General features: G+C 44.4%; 1 protein-coding gene across 1 annotated transcript; it reads left to right on the forward strand.

Annotated features, from left to right (window-relative positions):
- The first annotated feature begins 1408 nt into the window (after window positions 1-1408).
- Window positions 1409-18062, forward strand: LOC142915786 (uncharacterized). Its single transcript, XM_076061461.1, has 5 exons — window positions 1409-1464; window positions 1766-1834; window positions 2960-4445; window positions 15638-16570; window positions 18054-18062. The coding sequence occupies exons 3-5, from the start codon at window positions 2970-2972 to the stop codon at window positions 18060-18062; spliced, it is 2418 nt and encodes an 805-aa protein (XP_075917576.1). The 5' UTR covers window positions 1409-1464; window positions 1766-1834; window positions 2960-2969.
- The last annotated feature ends 1065 nt before the right edge of the window (window positions 18063-19127 follow it).

Genomic DNA, 19127 nt, shown 5'->3' on the forward strand with positions numbered 1-19127 from the left:
ATGATCTGCCACAGCCGAGATGTTGGTCCTACCGTGTTTAAGGTCTGCTTTGTGTTGACGAATGCGGTCCGAGACATGGCGTTTGGTTTCTCCAATGTAACTACTACCACAGAGGCAACTTAGTTTGTAGACGCCAGGGTACTGTATGTCCGGAATCACATCTTTTACAGACGGAACCAGATCACGGATTTTATGTAATGTGTTGAAACGGACCTGGATCTTGTGTTTATTGTTTCCATTCAACGTGACTTTACCGAAAGAGTTAAGAATACAGGGACCACGTAATTGTTTAAAAATGTCTTTGATTATAACTATAATTGCCTACAATTCGTCATTTGTAGCTTATTTAGACTATAATTTATTCACTACCCAAAATGTATTTACTTGAAAACATAGAGCTGATATTTATTCTTGTTCTTTCGGTAAAGTCACGTAGAAGGGAAACAATAAAATAACAAAAATATAAAACAATTACATTCTCACGACGTTTCGACTGCAACACAAGCAATCATCATCAGGTGTCACACACAGGCACACACACATAGACACAGGCACACACAGAGATACAGGCGCACACACACAGTGTGTACACACACACTGTACACACACACACACACTGTACACACACATTGTACACACACACAGTGTAGACACAGTGTATACACACTGTACACACACACACTGTACACACACACAGTGTACACACACACAGTCTGTACACACAGTGTACACACGCACAGTGTGTACACACAGAAACAGTGTGTACGTACACACACAGTGTGTACACACACACAGTGTGCACATACACAGTGTACACACACACATAGTCTGTACACACAGTGTACACACAGAAACAGTGTGTACACACAGAAACAGTGTGTACACACAGAAACATTGTGTACACACAATAATGTCCACGATGTAGTTGCTGAGCTCACGCACGCAAGGGGTCACTGTTCAAGAGATGGAGCAATGGAAAATGAATCTAAAACTCTAAATCAACTTAAACTCCATTCCCGCTCTGTGACGTCACCACTCAGCATGACCTCATCGGTGTGAAACGCCAGGGGGAGGTGTGCCTCACTAGCGACGTCATGTCACCAAGGTACTCACCCCACACCCGTCCACCGCACCCTTGAGCGTGACGTCACCTCTGCTTGGTCACTGCCGATATCTGTTCCGGTACAATCCTTATTTGGGCAAAGCTACGCCCAGTCACTGGCGGGTCATTAACATAATGAGTTCGTGAAAGCCGTCACGAGTTTATTGGGACGGGTTCAGCACCCACGCCCCCATCCCTCGACATATGGCCCGGGCTCATTAACATAATTTATTCAGTTACGGAGCCGCTCGTGGGAGGGGAGTGTCTTATACCCCGGACGTGACGTCATGTCACCTTCTGCTGATGCGTGACGTCACGAGGTAACAGGAAGCGATCGCTTCGCTCTTGCACTGAAATCTGAGGTGAGAAATTATTATCGTGTTGATGGTCGTGGTTGTTGTGGTGGTCGTGGTTGTTGTTGTTGTTTACCAAGGTAGAGCCTCTCTCTCTCTTAGGGATGTCAGTTGAGTAGCAGCGAGCATGGGAATCGATGTCCAGGTTGGAACTTTACAACGCGGGGCCTAGCCACGCGGGGCCTTGCCTCCTGCCCTCGCCTGATTGCGTTCACTTTAATTATCTCGCTTAAGTTTAATTTGTCTTCACCCGGCTCGCCACTTTGTAACTTTGTTTTATTGTAAATATTCACGCAGTTTTTTTTTTCAGCAGGACAAGCCCGCTTGAGCTGCTATACCGCTCTTGTTATCAGAAGCGACCTGCCCACAACAACACAAGGTGGGGCTTTGTCAACGTGTGTGAATGTTTTGACTTAAAACTTTGGTGACTGCAGGAATTAATATTCTTGGTTCTTTTGGTAAAGTAACATAGGTAGAAAATAAAATTTAAATAAATAAAAATAAATTGTAAGTAAAGCAAAAAAACTCACGTTTTGAATACAAGCAGTCTTTATTTAATGTAATTGTATTATCAGTTATTGTTATTTTCTATCTACGTAACTTTACCGAAATCAACAAGAATACGTGTGTCAATGTCTTATCGGTCAAAGACGCTAAACGGAGTGACGCGCAAACTCCAAATATACAGCAGGCGTCAGGGTCGGGATCGAACCCACGACTTCCTGTATACCAGGTGAGGTAGTTAACATCTCACCACGGAGAGACACGCAAACTCCAGTTAGCCTCGGATATGTTCGTTGATCCTCAATTAATTACTTGGTGGAGTGAGAAAGCATTCATGCCAAGCAGATGAAGGTGGCCAGGCGTGATTCTAGACACGCCACCGCCTGTTTACCCAGTGACATTGTACAGTTTGTGTTTGCAGTAACGTCTATTAACTCTGTTGAACACGGAGGTTATACCGTAACAATAGTTTATTTTTGTTTTCCTCTGGAACTCTTTATAAGAATGGAAACAGGAGGTGAACACAGCACACATATGCAGCTGAAATCGGAACTGTTCATCCCAGCATTCAAGGACATCTGAGCCTGGATTCACACCTCTAAGTTGCGATTGAACATTAATTTATGAATTTCTGCATAACACAAATAGTATTGTTTTCAACACCCTTTGCTATGTCAGCTGAATTTAGCTCTCATAAATATTCCTTTTGTAGCCAGACAGCCGAAATTGTGTACTCGGAGTTTTGGGTGAACATTCATTTTGAAGATACGAGGGCTTCCAGGCATGTTTATGACCATTTGCCCTCTCATTGTGTGCCATACCAGCCCGTGTGATGAATTTGGGAAACGTTTTTACTACATCATGAATATATGAATATAGACGTGTAAGTCACATGTGACTATATATGCATTCCTCTGTGCCTCGATACTGACGTGTAGATGGTGTGGATATTATTTTTTTCTGTCTGCAGCTGACGCTTCCTCTCACGCTTCCTCCGCAGAATTGGTCTGATGGAGCAAATGCAGTCAGCGCAGCTCGGTATGACAAGTCAACAATGCGACCAGCGTGCATACAGCACGGATCGGACTGGAAATTTGACACGGCACCAGAGAACTCACACAGGAGAGAAACCCTTCAAGTGCACTGTGTGTGGGAAGGCATTTTCACAGTCATCAAATCTGCAAATACACCAGAGAACACACACGGGAGAGAAACCCTTCAAGTGCAGTGTGTGTGGGAAGGCATTTGCACAGTCATCAAATCTGCAAAGACACCAGAGAACACACACGGGAGTGAAACCCTTCAGGTGCACCTTGTGCGGGAAGGCGTTTGCACGTTCATTAGTTGTTCAGACCCACCAGAGAACACACACAGGAGAGAAACCCTTCAAGTGCAGTGTGTGTGGGAAGGCATTTTCACAGTCATCAAATCTGCAAATACACCAGAGAACACACACGGGAGAGAAACCCTTCAAGTGCAGTGTGTGTGGGAAGGCATTTGCACAGTCATCAAATCTGCAAAGACACCAGAGAACACACACGGGAGTGAAACCCTTCAGGTGCACCTTGTGCGGGAAGGCGTTTGCACGTTCATTAGTTGTTCAGACCCACCAGAGAACACACACAGGAGAGAAACCCTTCAAGTGCAGTGTGTGTGGGAAGGCATTTTCACAGTCATCTGGTCTTAAAAAACACCAGAGAACACACACAGGAGATAAACCCTTCAAGTGCACTGTGTGTGGGATGGCGTTTGCACAGTCACCACATCTTAAAGTACACCAGAGAACACACACAGGAGAGAAACCCTTCAGGTGCATTCTGTGCAGGATGGCATTTGTACATGTGTCACATCTTCAAAGACACGAGAGAACACACACGGGAGAGAAACCCTTCAGGTGCACTCTGTGCGGGATGGCGTTTGCAGATTCATCAAATCGTCAAAGACACCAGAGAACACACACGGGAGAGAAACCCTTCAAGTGCAGTGTGTGTGGAAAGGTATTTTCACAGTCATCTGTTCTTCAAAAACACCAGAGAACACACACAGGAGAGAAACCCTTCAGGTGCAGTGTGTGCGGGATGGCGTTTGCACAGTCATCATATCTTAGAGAACACCAGAGAACACACACAGGAGAGAAACCCTTCAGGTGCATTCTGTGCAGGATGGCGTTTGTACATGTGTCACATCTTCAAAGACACGAGAGAACACACACGGAAGAGAAACCCTTCAGGTGCACTCTGTGCGGGATGGCGTTTGCAGATTCATCAAATCGTCAAAGACACCAGAGAACACACACGGGAGAGAAACCCTTCAAGTGCAGTGTGTGTGGAAAGGCATTTTCACAGTCATCTGTTCTTCAAAAACACCAGAGAACACACACAGGAGAGAAACCCTTCAGGTGCACTCTGCTGGAAGGCGTTTGCAGATTCATCAAATCTTCAAGTACACCAGAGAACGCACAAGCATCAGAAGATCCACAAGGAGTTTAGTCTGAAGTCAGCTTGTGAAAGTCAAAGTGCTGCAATGAGCCCATCCTTCATGAAACAAGAACCGGAGGAAAATCCCAGCTTTGACACTTAAAGGTATCGAGGTGAAATGTGAAGAGGTGATGGTGAAGAGGGAAGAAGTGATGAGCGAAGAGGTGATGGTGAAGAGGGAAGAAGTGATGATGAAGAGCAAAGAAGTGCAGGTTAAATGTGAAGATGAAAATTCAACTTCAAAATCCGACCTTCACATCGATGGAGGCAACGTGAAGCAGGAGGAGAATTCTGACTGTGAGGCAGAGCGAGGCAACTCCCAGCAGTTTGTGGAAGTGGAGGTGTGGGTGGACTTCCTCCGAGACAATCCAAAGTCAAGTGGAGACCCGGTAGATGTGTAAGCCAGAGACTATGTCGCTCCAATAGATGCACCTTTGTCACAGGCCTTTAATGACAAGAATGTGAAGTTGAACACTCAATTCCTAGGTTCAACCTGCAGAGTAAGAGCGGCCAGTCTTTGTGGACCTGTGGGTTGGGTTAATCTCTCACTAGGAGCGAGAGCCATAAAGCTCCCAAACATTCATGATGTTATCATAATTGTTTTTGCGTGGTGCTTGCTTAACCGCCTCAGCAACTCGGAGTTTTGTGTAGTACCTCGTCTGAAATGCTCGAAGAGCATCCCCAAGTAGCAGCTACCCCTGTGTGACACAAGGTGGTGGCCCTGCACCAGCCTCCATGTGACCAAGAGCCTGTCAGTAGGGGGCGATGATTGATGCGTCATCTCAGTTGTGTAGTTTGTAGGTAATCTTGATTCGAAGCTTTCGTGACTGCAGGAATCCACACTCTTGAGTTCTTTCGGTAAAGTCACCACGTGGGTAGAAACATAACAGATCACGGCGTTTAGATCACAAGACAAGCAATCGTCATCAAGTGGGACAACCACAGCAAGAAGAAGACGCTGAAGTGGTAGGCGCCTACTCCAGCAGTTTCTTCTTATTGCTGCTGTGCTTGTCCCACCTGATGACGATTGCTTGTGTTGCCATCGAAACTCCGTGATCTATTATTTGTAGCGTAATGTTTAGAGTTTGATACATTTTGACCCAGACGCCAGCATGCAACGGCCTACTCGTTTTGAATGACGCAACAATAGTATGTTGTACATACACTGTTAAGCAGACGGTGCGTATTTGTAAAATAACTTCTTGTTAATACGATGTAACGTGATGCAGTCAATTTTGCTGCAGTAATTCAATGTTGCTAATATGCCCGTCAATGATTTAGAATGAATACTCGTCTGATTGTGCGCGTACATGTAATATTTTGTCTGAGATTCACACATTGAATAAGTGATGTTAGGACAAAGTGGGTGTGTGTTTTGGAAGTAACCTGTACAGAGAACTCTTGTGTTTCACGAAGCGTCTGCCTCTGGAGCAACTCATCGTCTTTGAAATAGGGAGCACGCTCGGATCATTCATCAGTTACAAGGCATACCACTTGAAAGTTACACGTATAGGAGGAGGTACATTCTCTACAACACGAATTGTAGTTTTGTCTTACGTGTTGACGTAGATTTTGTCTAACTAGGACTAGAAATGCTCCTTGCTGATTCACGTCTGGATGTTCGTTACCTATCGGTTGAAGCAAACCCCACTGCTGTTGTTGAGACGCTGTGCACCAATAATGGTCCAACACATTGACGGCCTTCAGGCCAGGAAAGTCACAACATTTACGGCACACGAAGGAATGCATTCACGCAAGTACCCCATGCTCCGTTTTGAAGTTTTAAAATGAAACATCTTTGAATTGTGTTGTGTTTTGAATTAGATGATTTTATTTCTTCATTAAAAGCTTGTATCAATTTACATCTGGAAGACTTCATTGAAAAGGACATTTCGTGTGAATTTTCTCTCGTCATTAAGTAGATGGCCTTGCCGGGGGTTCGGACACAAACAGTGTACACACAGTGTACACACAGTGTACACACACAATGTACACACAGTGTACACACAGTGTACACATGCACACAGTGTACACACACAGTGTATACACACATAGCGTACACACACAGTGTATACACAGTGTACACACAGACAGTGTACACGCACACTGTACACGCACACAGTGTATACACTGTACACATACACAGGGTATACACTGTACACACACAGTGTACACACATACAGTGTATACACACAGTGTACACACACAGGGTACACACACAGTGTATATATACACACAGTGACACACAGTGACACATAGTGTACACACAGAGTGTACACACACACAGTGACACAACAACCGCCATTCTCCACTAAGTGGCGGTGACGTCACCACGACGCTTATGCCAGGCACAGTGACACACAGTGTACATACACACACACAGTGTGTACACACAGTGTACGCACACACAGTGTACACACACAGTTTACATACACACAGTGTGTACACAATAGTTTCAGTTGATATATATTTGGTATACCCCTGTGAGCCATTCGGCTCTTGAATCAAGTGCAACCACAACAAACACAAACAAAAACAAAAAACACATCTTAAAGTTACTACTTTGTGTGACTCTGCAAACAGAAAATCCATGAAAAAAACAGCAAAATGTTCCTGAGAAAAGCACCGTACACCAACGCTGTGTGCTAAAAATCCCAGTGGGATGCAATGTCCACGTTGTTGTTGCTGAGTTCAAGGGAGGGAGCAATGGAAAATGAATCTAAATCAACTTAAACTCCAATCCAGCTCTGTGGCGTCACTACTCAGCATCACCTCGGCGTGAAACGCCAGGGGGAGGTGTACCTCGCCAGTGACGTCATGTCACCAAGGTATTCACCCCACCCCGTCTACCGCGCCCTTGAGCGTGACGTCACCTCTGCCTGGGTCAACTTGCGTTATCTGTTCAAGTACAATCCTTATTTGGGCAAAGCTACGCCCGGTGACTGGCGGCTCATTAACATAATATATTCGTGTCGACTGTCGCGAGTTTATTGCGACGGGTTCAGCACCCACGCCCCATCCCTCCACGTATGGGCTGGGCTCATTAACATAATTTATTTAAATTAAGACCCGCTCGTTGCGGGAGGGGAGTGTCTTGTACCACGCAAGTGACGTCACCAATCCTGCTGCTGCGTGACGTCACGAGGTAACAGAAATCTGCCGCTCCGTGCGTGAACTGAAATCCGAGGTGAGAAATTCTCATCGCAGTTGTGGTGGTTGTGGTGGTGGTTGTTGTTTACCGAGGTAGAGCCTCGCTCTCTCGTAGGGATGTCAATTGAGTAGCAGCGAGCATGGGAATCGATGTCCAGGTTGGAACTTTACAACGCGGGGCCTAGCCACGCGGGGCCTTGCCTCCTGCCCTCGCCTGATCGCGTTTGCTTTAATTATCTCGCTTAGTTGAGCAATCTTTGTAAGAAAGTAATCTACCAGGCTATGCGTTTATTGTGTGTTGACCGACTCTCTGTGTTGCATTGCATTACATTTCCAAGTTTTACTCAGTTTGTTTGATTAAGTGAGCTTTTGATTTAAAGCTTTCTTGACTGCAGGGATTCATATTCTTGGTTCTTTCGGTAAAGTCACCACCACGTAGAAGGGAAACAATAAAATAATAAAAATATATAAAACAATAAAATTATCACGACGTTTCAACTGCAACACAAGCAATCATCATCAGGTGTGAAAACCATCAGCAAGAACATTTTGAAATTTCCTTTCTGTGGTTTTCAAATTTTCTTGCCGTGGCTTTCACACCTGATGATGATTGCTTGTGTTGCAGTCGAAACGTGAGAATTTTGTTGTTTTATATTTTTATTATTTTATTGTTTCCCTTCTACGTGGTGACTTTACCGAAAGAGCCAAGAATATAAGTGAGCTTTCTCTCTCTCTCTGCGTGTCCTCGTGTTATTATTATTTCCCGCAGTCACCAAAGTTCCAAATCTCTCATTGACACAAGGCCGTAATTATAATATGTTATAAGAATTATAATATATATTGGGGCGGGACATATCCCCCCCCAATAATCATATATGCTCAAAATGTCCCCCCCAATATATTGCTATGAAAGTATTTTTTAAAATAATAATTGCTATGCTATGTTAATAAAACAATTTGCTAAACCTTGGCCACAAAATGTGGACATGTGGTCTTCATGTAACAATGCGTAGATTTGTGTTTGTATGATTGCCTTGTACTTTATGAATCCCTAATCTCTGCCAATACATACTATGAAACAAGAAAAGTTAAAGAATAAACAACACAGAGCAATGTAATACAATACAATATTATACATTATTGTATCAAATAACAAAAATATTCCATCCCATGTGTTAGTGAAATTTTTCAATATTTTAGGAAATGTCAGGAAATTCGTTTTCAAATTTAGATTTTTTTCTGGGGGGGGGGGGACCCCAGAGCCCCTGGTAGATTTGGTCCCCCCCAATGTTGACTCCATGGCTACGGCCTTGCATTGACTCGCGGATTTCTCTACACCCCCTCCCCTTTCTCTCTGCCCCCCTCTCTCTCTCTATTTAAGGCCTCGACACAGAGGCATTGTTTCTCTGTGTGCCTACAGTGAGGGAAAACAGTATTTGGTCCCCTGCTGATTTTGTACGTTTGCCCACTGACAAGGAAATGATCAGTCTATAATTTTAATGGTAGGTTTATTTGAACAGTGAGAGACAGAATAACAACAAGAAAATCCAGATAAATGCATGTCAAAAATTTTATAAATTGATTCGCATTTTAATGAGGGAAATAAGTATTTGACCCCCTCTCAATCGGAAAGATTTCTGGCTCCCAGGTGTCTTTTATACAGGTAACGAGCTGAGATTAGGAGCACACTCTTAAAGGGAGTGCCCATTATCTCAGCTCGTTACCTGTATAAAAGACACCTGTCCACAGAAGCAATCAATCAATCAGATCCCAAACTCTCCACCATGGCCAAGACCAAAGAGCTCTCCAAGGATGTCAGGGACAAGATTGTAGACCTACACAAGGCTGGAATGGGCTAAAAGACCATTGCCAAGCAGCTTGGTGAGAAGGTGACAACAGTTGGTGCGATTATTCGCAAATGGAAGAAACACAAAAAAACTGTCAATCTCCTTCGGCCTGGGGCTCCATGCAAGATCTCACCTCGTGGAGTTGCAATGATCATGAGAACGGCGAGGAATCAGCCCAGAACTACACGGGAGGATCTTGTTAATGATCTCAAGGCAGCTGGGACCATAGTCACCAAGAAAACAATTGATAACACACTTCACCGTGAAGGACTGAAATCCTGCAGCGCCTGCAAGGTCCCCCTACTCAAGAAAGCACATATACATGCCCGTCTGAAGTTTGCCAATGAACATCTGAATGATTCAGAGGACAACTGGGTGAAAGTGTTTTGGTCGGATTAGACCAAAGTGGAACTCTTTGGCATCAACTCAACTCGCCGTGTTTGGAGGAGGAGGAATGCTGCCTATGACCCCAAGAACACCATCCCCACCGTCAAACATGGAGGTGGAAACATTATGCTTTGGGGGTGTTTTTCTGCTAAGGGGACAGGACAACTTCACCGCATCAAAGGGACGATGGACGGGGCCATGTACCGTCAAATCTTGGGTGAGAACCTCCTTCCCTCAGCCAGGGCATTGAAAATGGATGGTGGATGGGTATTCCAGCATGACAATGACCCAAAACACACGGCCAAGGCAACAAAGGAGTGGCTCAAGAAGAAGCACATTAAGGTCCTGGGGTGGCCTAGCCAGTCTCCAGACCTTAATCCCATAGGAAATCTGGAGGGAGCTGAAGGTTCGAGTTGCCAAACGTCAGCCTCGAAACCTTAATGACTTGGAGAAGATCTGCAAAGAGGAGTGGGACAAAATCCCTCCTGAGATGTGTGCAAACCTGGTGGCCAACTACAAGAAACGTCTGACCTCTGTGATTGCCAACAAGGGTTTTGCCACCAAGTACTAAGTCATGTTTTGCAGAGGGGTCAAATACTTTTTTCCCTCATTAAAATGCAAATAAATTTATAACATTTTTGACATGCGTTTATCTGGATTTTTTTGTTGTTATTCTGTCTCTCACTGTTCAATTAAACCTTCCATTAAAATTATAGACTGATCATTTCTTTGTCAGTGGGCAAACGTACAAAATCAGCAGGGGATCAAATACTTTTTACCCTCACTGTATGTGTGTATCTCTCTCTGTGTGTCTCCATGTGATCTCTCTCTGTCTATGTCTCCGTGTCTGTGTTTTGTCTCTCTTTCAAATTGAGCAATCTTTGGAAGAACGTTATCAACCAGGTGGGGTGTTGACTCTTATGTTGGCCGACTGTGTTGTAATGCATTACATTTCTATTCTAGATTTTAAAGCTTTCGTGACTGCTAGGATCCATACTCTTTGGTTCTATTGGGTAAAGTCACGTAGGTAAAAAATAAAATAACAAAAATCACGACGTTTCGGCCACAACACAAGCGGCCTTCATCAGGTGAAGGGACGAGACTGTCTGGAGGACAGCGCTGGAGTGGAAAAAGCCACGCGCAGATCACGACCTTTAAGCTGTGAGAGAAGAAACAAATCGCCTTTACAAAGGAATTAGCATATAATTTAGCATTGAAATGGCTCATTGAAATAGCTAAGTTAAAGTATACACATCGGCAGAGGCACCCCTTGACAAAGGAATTAGCATAGAATTTAGCATTGAAATAGCTGAGTGATTAGCTTGTAACTGGTCACAGAAATAGCTATGTTAAAGTCAGAGCATATACATTCACCGAGGCACCTAGTACCAATCAAACAGGAGAATTTAGCGAAACACAACCACGCTCAGACCGCGGACCTTTAAACTGTGTGCGAGCAAACAAGGTGTCCTGACAAAGAAATTAGCATAAAAATTAGCATTTGATTGGCCGATTTTAGAAAAGAGGTGTTGTACGTGCCGGTGGACTTGCCGTTTGGCGCGGGGGGGGGGAGAGTTTACCTATTGATGGTGTGAAAAGGGAATTTATAAGAGCTGCGAAAGTTTGGGGTACCACTACTTGAAAAATATACTGTACCATTGAAATTAGTTTAATGTTTAGTTCGATTTAGAACATCTTTCCAATCGTTGCTAAATTTGAAACCATCTTCTCGGTTGAAATTGTGTCTGTGTTTGTAGATCTGAATTGCCTCGTGAACAAATCTCTGATAAAAACCCGTGGGTTTGCAAAGAACCTTGGTATCGCAGAAAATTATATCGTGATCACCCACAGCGTTGTAACAGTGATCAGCCACGGCAGAAGAATTCGTTTTGCCGTGTTTCAAATCTGATTTGTGCTCGCGAATTCGGTCAGAGACATGTCGCTTTGTCTTCCCGATATAGCAATCACCGCAGGTACAACTCAATTTGTAAACCCCGGGGTACTGTAAGTCAGGAATGACATCCTTCACGGATGGGATCAGATCACGAATTTTGTGTACTGTATTGGACCGGACCTGGATCTTGTGTTTGTTTAGAATTTTGGAAATCTTTTTAGTAACGCCTGCTATATATGGTAGTGTGGTGGTTTTGACCGGAGTATCAAGTGGTTGTTTCTGTATGGAGGGAGAAACAGCTTGGCGGATGGTACGGTCAGAGTAACCATTCCTTTTGAGGGCCAGGTGTACATGTTTTAATTCACTGGTCAGGTGGTGTTGGTCCGAAATGCAATGAGCCCTATGGTATAAAGTTTTGATGAGAGAATTCTTTTTGGCTGGGTGGTGGTGGGAATCAGGTTTCAAGTAGGAATCTGTGTGGGTGGGTTTCCTGTAGACAGAATGCCCCAATGAGCCATCAGGTCTCCTCTCAAACAGAACATCTAAGAATGGTAGCTTGCCATCTTTCTCCACTTCCATGGTGAATTTGATGGCGGGATGTTTAGAATTGATGTGGTGTAGGAAAAGGTTCAGAGCTGGGAGGCCATGTGGCCAAATGACGAAAGTGTCATCCACATATCTCTTCCACAGGGAAGGTCTGAGGGTGGAAGTCTGGATGGCGTCTGATTCAAATTTCTCCATGAAAATATTGGCTATAACTGGTGATAAGGGGGATCCTATGGGGGTACCCTCATTTTGTTTGTAGAAGGAGCCATTCCAAGTAAAGTAGGTATTGTTGAGGCAGTGCCTAACCAGTGCAGGTGTGTCGGGGTCTAGTCCATGGACCAAATTTTCAATAATTTCAATGGTATCAGGCACTGGGACCTTGGTGAACAAAGAGACCACATCGAAGCTGACAAGGATATCGTCAGGGGACAGTACAACGTCTTTTACCTACGTGACCTTACCCAATAGAACCAAAGAGTATGGATCCTTGCAGTCACGAAAGCTTTAAATCTAGAAGTGTACACACACAGTGTATACACACACAGTGTACACACACACACACTGTACACACACACAGTGTACACACACAGTGTACACACACACAGTGTACACACACAGTGTACACACACAGTGTATACACACAGTGTACACACACACAGTGTACACACACACACTGTACACACACAGTGTACACACACACAGTGTACACACACACACAGTGTACACACACACGGTGTACACACACACAGTGTACACACACAGTGTACACACACACAGTGTACACACACACAGTACACACACAGTATACACAGACACACAGTGTATACACACAGTGTACACACACACACAGTGTATACACAATAATGTCCACGTAGTAGTTGTAGCTGAGCCCACGCACCCAAGGGAGCGAGCAATGAAAATGAATCTAAATCAACTTAAACTCCAACCCCGCTCTCTGACGTCACCACTCAGCATTACTTCATCGGCGTGAAACGCCAGGGTGAGGTGTACCTCGCTAGTGACGTCATGTCACCAAGGTATTCCACCGCGCTCTTGAGCGTGACATCACCTCTGCTTGGGTCACTGCCACTGCCAGTGCCAATCCTTTCTAGATTTAAAGCTTTCGTGACTGCTAGGATCCATACTCTTTGGTTCTATTGGGTAAAGTCACGTAGGTGAAAATAAAATAACAAAAGAAATAACAAAAGAAACGTCGTGATTTTTTTGTTATTTTATTTTTACCTACGTGACTTTACCCAATAGAACCAAAGAGTATGGATCCTAGCAGTCACGAAAGCTTTAAATCTAGAATTGATAACCTCTATGGGGAGGGTTTTCACCTATCTGTTAGAGCTTTTAACAGACAACGGGACAAGAAGTCGCAACTCATCGAGACGCTGACCTTCCTCAAAAGATGCCGCGATCACAAGCTTAAAGGTCGTGATCTAAGCGTGGCTTCTCCCACTCCAGCGCTGTCCTCCAGACAGTCTCATCCCTTCACCTGATGAAGGCCGCTTGTGTTCTGGCCGAAACGTCGTGATTTTTTGTTATTTTATTTTCACCTACGTGACTTTACCCAATTGAACCAAAGAGCATAGTGCCAATCCTTATTTGGGCAAAGCTACGCCCAGTGACTGGCGGTTCATTAACATAGTGTGTTCGTTAAAGCCGTCGCGAGTTTATTGCGACGGGTTCATTGCCCACGACATATGGGACGAGTAACATTAACATAATTTATTTATTCTCTAATTTATTTAGCTACGGAGCCGCTCATTGTGGGAGGAGCGTGTCTCGTACTCCGGATGTGACGTCACGCCCCTGCTGCCGCGTGACGTCACTAGGTAACAGGAAGCTATCGCTTTCTGCACTGAAATCCGAGGTGAGAAATTCTCATTGCGATTGTGGTGGTGGTTGTTGTTGTTTACCGAGGTAGAGCCTCGCTCTCTCTCGTAGGGATGTCAGTTGAGTAGCAGCGAGCATGGGAATCAATGTCCAGGTTGGAACTTTACAACGTGGGGCCTAGCCACGCGGGGCCTTGCCTCCTGCCCTCGCCTGATTGCGTTTACTTAAATTATCTCGCTTAAGTTTAATTTGTCTTCACCCGGCTCGCCACTTTGTAACTTTGTTTTATTGTAAATATTCATGCAGTTTTTATTTTTTTCACCAGGCCAAGCCCGCTTGAGCTGCTATACCGCTCTTGTTATCAGAAGCGACCTGCCCACAACAACACAAGGTGAGGCTTTGTCAACGTGTGTGAATGTTTTGACTTAAAACTTTGGTGACTGCAGGAATTAATATTCTTGGTTCTTTCGGTAAAGTCACGTAGATAGAAAATTAAATAAAAATAACAATAAAAATAATTAAAACATTGTAAATAAAGCAAAAAAACTCACGTCGTTTTGATCGCAACACAAGTAATCTTTATTTAATGTAATTGTATTATCTGTTATTGTTATTTTCTATCTTCGTAACTTTACCAAAAGAAACAAGAATACGTGTGTCAATGTCTATCGGTCAAAGACGCTAAACGGAGGGACCCGCAAACTCCAAATATACAGCAGGCGTCAGGGTCGGGATCGAACCCACGACTTCCTGTATACCAGGTGAGGTAGTTAACATCTCACCACGGAGAGAGACACGCAAACTCCAGTTAGCCTCGGCTGTGTTCGTTGATCCTCAATTAATTACTTGGTGGAGTGAGGAAGCATTCATGCCAAGCAGATGAAGGTGGCCAGGCGTGATTCTAGACACGCCACCGCCTGTTTACCCAGTGACAGTGTACAGTTTGTGTTTGCAGTAACGTCTATTAACTCTGTTGAACACGGAGGTTATAGCATAACAATAGTTTACTTTTGTTTTCCTCTGGAACTCTTTATAAGAATGGAAACAGGAAGTTAACACAGCACACACGTGCAGCTGAAGTCAGAACTGTTCATCCCAGCATTCAAGGACATCTGAGCCTGGATTCACACATCTAAGTTGCGATTGAACATTAATTTATGCATTTCTGCCTAACGCAAATAGTATTGTTTTCAACACCCTTTGCTATGTCAGCTGAATTTAGCTCTCATATATTCCTTTTGTAGCCAGACAGCCGAAATTGTGTGCTCGGAGTTTTTGGTGAACATTCATTTTGAAGATACGAGGGCTCCCAAACATGTTTATAACCATTTGCCTTCTCATTGTGTGCCATAACAGCCCGTGTGATGAATTTGGGAAACGTTTTACTACATCATGAATATATGAATATAGACGTGTAAGTCACATGTGACTATATATGCATTCCTCTGTGCCTCGATACTGACGTGTAGATGGTGTGGATATTATTTTTTTCTGTCTCCAGCTGACGCTTCCTCTGACGCTTCCTCCGCAGAATTGGTCTGATGGAGCAAATGCACTCAGCGCAGCTCGGTAGGACAAGGCTCCAATGCGACCGGTGTGCATACAGCACGGATCGTACTGGAGATTTCACACAGCACGAGAGAACTCACACAGGAGAGAAACCCTTCAAGTGCAGTGTGTGTGGGAAGGCATTTGCACGTTCATTTACTCTTGTAGAACACCAGAGAACACACACGGGAGAGAAACCCTTCGAGTGCAGTGTGTGTGGGAAGGCGTTTGCACGTTCATCTACTCTTGTAGAACACCAGAGAACACACACGGGGGAGAAACCCTTCAAGTGCACTGTGTGTGGGAAGGCGTTTGCACATTCATCTACTCTTGTAGCACACCAGAGAACACACACGGGAGAGAAACCCTTCAAGTGCATTGTGTGTGGAAAGGTGTTTGCATATTCATCTGCTCTTGTAATACACCAGAGAACACACACGGGAGAGAAACCCTTCAAGTGCACTGTGTGTGGGAAGGGGTTTGCACAATCATCTACTCTTGTAGCACACCAGAGAACACACACGGGAGAGAAACCCTTCAAGTGCATTGTGTGTGGAAAGGTGTTTGGATATTCATCTGCTCTTGTAATACACCAGAGAACACACACAGGAGAGAAACCCTTCAAGTGCAGTGTGTGCGTGAAGGCGTTTGCACGTTCATCTCTTCTTGTAGAACACCAGAGAACTCACACAGGAGAGAAACCCTTCTGGTGCAGTGTGTGTGGGAAGGCGTTTGCACAGCAACCACATCTTCAAGTACACCAGAGAACACAAAAGCATCAGAAGATCCACAAGGAGTGGAGTCTGAAATCAGCTTGTGAAAGTCAAAGTGCCGCAATGAGCCCATCCCTCATGAAACACGAACCGGAAGAAAATCCCAGCTTGGACACTTTTAAAGGTATCGAGGTGAAATATGAAGAGGTGATGGTGAAGAGGGAAGAAGTGATGGTGAAGAGGGAAGAAGTGATGGTGAAGAGGGAAGAGGTAATGGTGAAGAGGGAAGAAGTGATGGTGAAGAGGGAAGAGGTGATGGTGAAATGTGAAGAAGTGAAGGTGAAATGTGAAGATGAAGATTCAACTCCAAAATGGGACCTTCACATCGACAGAGGCAACGTGAAGCAGGAGGAGAATTCTGACTGTGAGGCAGAGCGAGGCAACTCCCACCAGTTTGTGGAAGTGGAGGTGTGGGTGGACTTCCTAGACAATACAAAGTCAAGTGGAGACCCGGTAGATGTGTAAGCCAGAGACGATGTCGCTCCAATAGATGCACCTTTGTCACAGGCCTTTAATGACAAGAATGTGAAGTTGAACACTCAGCTCCTAGGTTCAACCTGCAGAGTAAGGGCGGCCAGTCTTTGTGGACCTGTGGGTTGGGTCAATCTCTCACCAGGAGCGAGAGACAATAAGCTCCCAAGCATTCACGATGTTCTCATGATAATTGCTTTTACACGGTGCTTGCAATTTTGTTCATATGCCTGTCAATAATTACGAATGAATACTTGTCTGTGCGTATTTTAAATGTTATTCTTTTATAAGGTGATGTTGATATCGAAAACTGACACATAACTGGCATGCCATGAATAGGAAATTAACTCTGCTTATTCGAATCAATGTATTCATATATGTTGATAAACTGTTTCAAGCAGATTGTGTCTCTAACGGCGACTACAGGGACCACGTGATTGTTTAAAAATGTCTTTGATTATAACTATAATTGCCTACAATTCGTCATGTGTATCTTATTTAGACTATAATTAATTCACTACCCAAAATGTATTTGCTTGAAAACATAGAGCTGATATTTGTAAGCAATGTCTTTATTTATACGTTTGAAAATCTGATGGCTGGCCATGTGGCCAGATGACAAAGGTGTCATCCACGTACCTCTTCCATAAGGTCGGGCGTAGAGTGGCAGTCTGGATGGCGTCAGTTTCAAATTTTTCCATGAATACGTTGGCTACAACCGGAGATAGGGGGAGCCCATTGGGGTGCCCTCAGTTTGTTTGTAGAAAGTTCCATTCCAGGTGAAGTATGTGTTGGTTAAGCAATGTCTCACCAGGGGGGGTACATCAGTATGCAGTCCTTGATGAACCAGGTCTTCAATGATAGCGATGGTGTCAGGTACCGGCACTTTGGTGAACAAGGACACCACATCAAAACTGACAAGCAGGTCGTCTGGGGACAGGGAAATGCCTTTGATTGTCGATACCAGGTGAGTAGAATTTAGTACCGCAGAGGTGGTTTTTCCAGTGAAAGGTCGCAGTATATCAGCAAGAAAACGTGCCAGTTTATAGGTGGGGGAGTTGATAGTAGAGACGATGGGACGAAGGGGTGTATCTTCTTTGTGTATCTTTGGAAGGCCATAAGATGGCAAAATACCCTTTTTGAATGTCTTAATTAAAAGGAGACATGATGGTTCAATGAGCCACTCTGTCTACAGGAAAGCTACCCATACAGATGCTTACTTGAAACCGGATTCCCACCACCATCCATCCCAGAAGAACTCCCTCATCAAGACGCTATACCATAGAGCCCAATGCATTTCCGACCAGGAACACATTACCAGTGAACTCAAGCACGTACACCAGGCTCTCAGGGCTAATTTTTACTCCGACTACACAATCCGCAAAGCCATCACTCCAGTCATGAAGAAGGATCCTCTTGTGGAGCCACTCAAAACCATCACCTTACCCTACATTGCAGGGGTCACTAAAAAGAGCTCCAAAATCCTGAATAAACACAAGATCCAGGTCCGATTCAACACAGTACATAAAATCCGTGATTTAGTTCCATCTGTAAAAGATGCTGTTCCAGACATGCAGTACCCGGGCGTTTACAAACTAAAGTGCCTCTGTGGTAGTAGCTACATTGGAGAAACCCAACGACATATCTCGGACCGCATCCGCGGACATAAAGCAGACTTGAAACACGGTAGAACGAACTCCTCTGCCGTGGCAGATCACTGTTATAATTCAGTGGGCTCACATGACATTGACTTCTCCAAGACGGAGGTTCTTTGCAAACCAACCGGCTACCATGAGAGATTCGTTCATGAGGCCATTCACATATACAAGCACAGAGACAATTTCAACCGAGAAGATGGATTCTGGCTTAGTAACCATTGGAAAGATGTTTTAAACCATTTCCGTTCTTAATTAATTGTATTTTACGATGGCCTTCAGACTGCAGCTCTTTCGCCAGCATTGACTCTTAATACCTCTCACACCACGGTTAATGGTATGGTTTACAACATGGAGTATAATAGCGCCTCGCAGCTGTCTCTCTCCCCCTCCTCTGTTCCGACCATGGATGAACTCGTCCGTCTGAACGGGGCCCGTAGCTATCCGTGTTGCTAAAGTTGAGGGTAAGAATCCACCCAATTTTTCGCCATATAGCATTGTGATATATAACGACTTATTGTTGGTAGCTTAGCTGATTGGAGAATATAGAGTTTATTGATAACATTAAGGTAATTTCT

The sequence above is a fragment of the Petromyzon marinus genome, unplaced genomic scaffold (assembly GCF_048934315.1).
Source record: "Petromyzon marinus isolate PM22_M1 ecotype Great Lakes invasive population unplaced genomic scaffold, UKy_Petmar_22M1.pri1.0 PM_G_Scaffold_35, whole genome shotgun sequence".
Lineage (NCBI taxonomy): Eukaryota > Metazoa > Chordata > Hyperoartia > Petromyzontiformes > Petromyzontidae > Petromyzon > Petromyzon marinus.

Excerpts from the sequence above, each read along its gene's own strand:
- LOC142915786 (XM_076061461.1), top strand. The coding sequence starts at position 2,970 with ATGGAGCAAATGCAGTCAGCGCAGCTCGGTATGACAAGTCAACAATGC. Across the intron at positions 4,446-15,637 it reads CAGAAGATCCACAAGGAGTT|GGTCTGATGGAGCAAATGCA; the intron begins TAGTCTGAAGTC and ends CTCCGCAGAATT.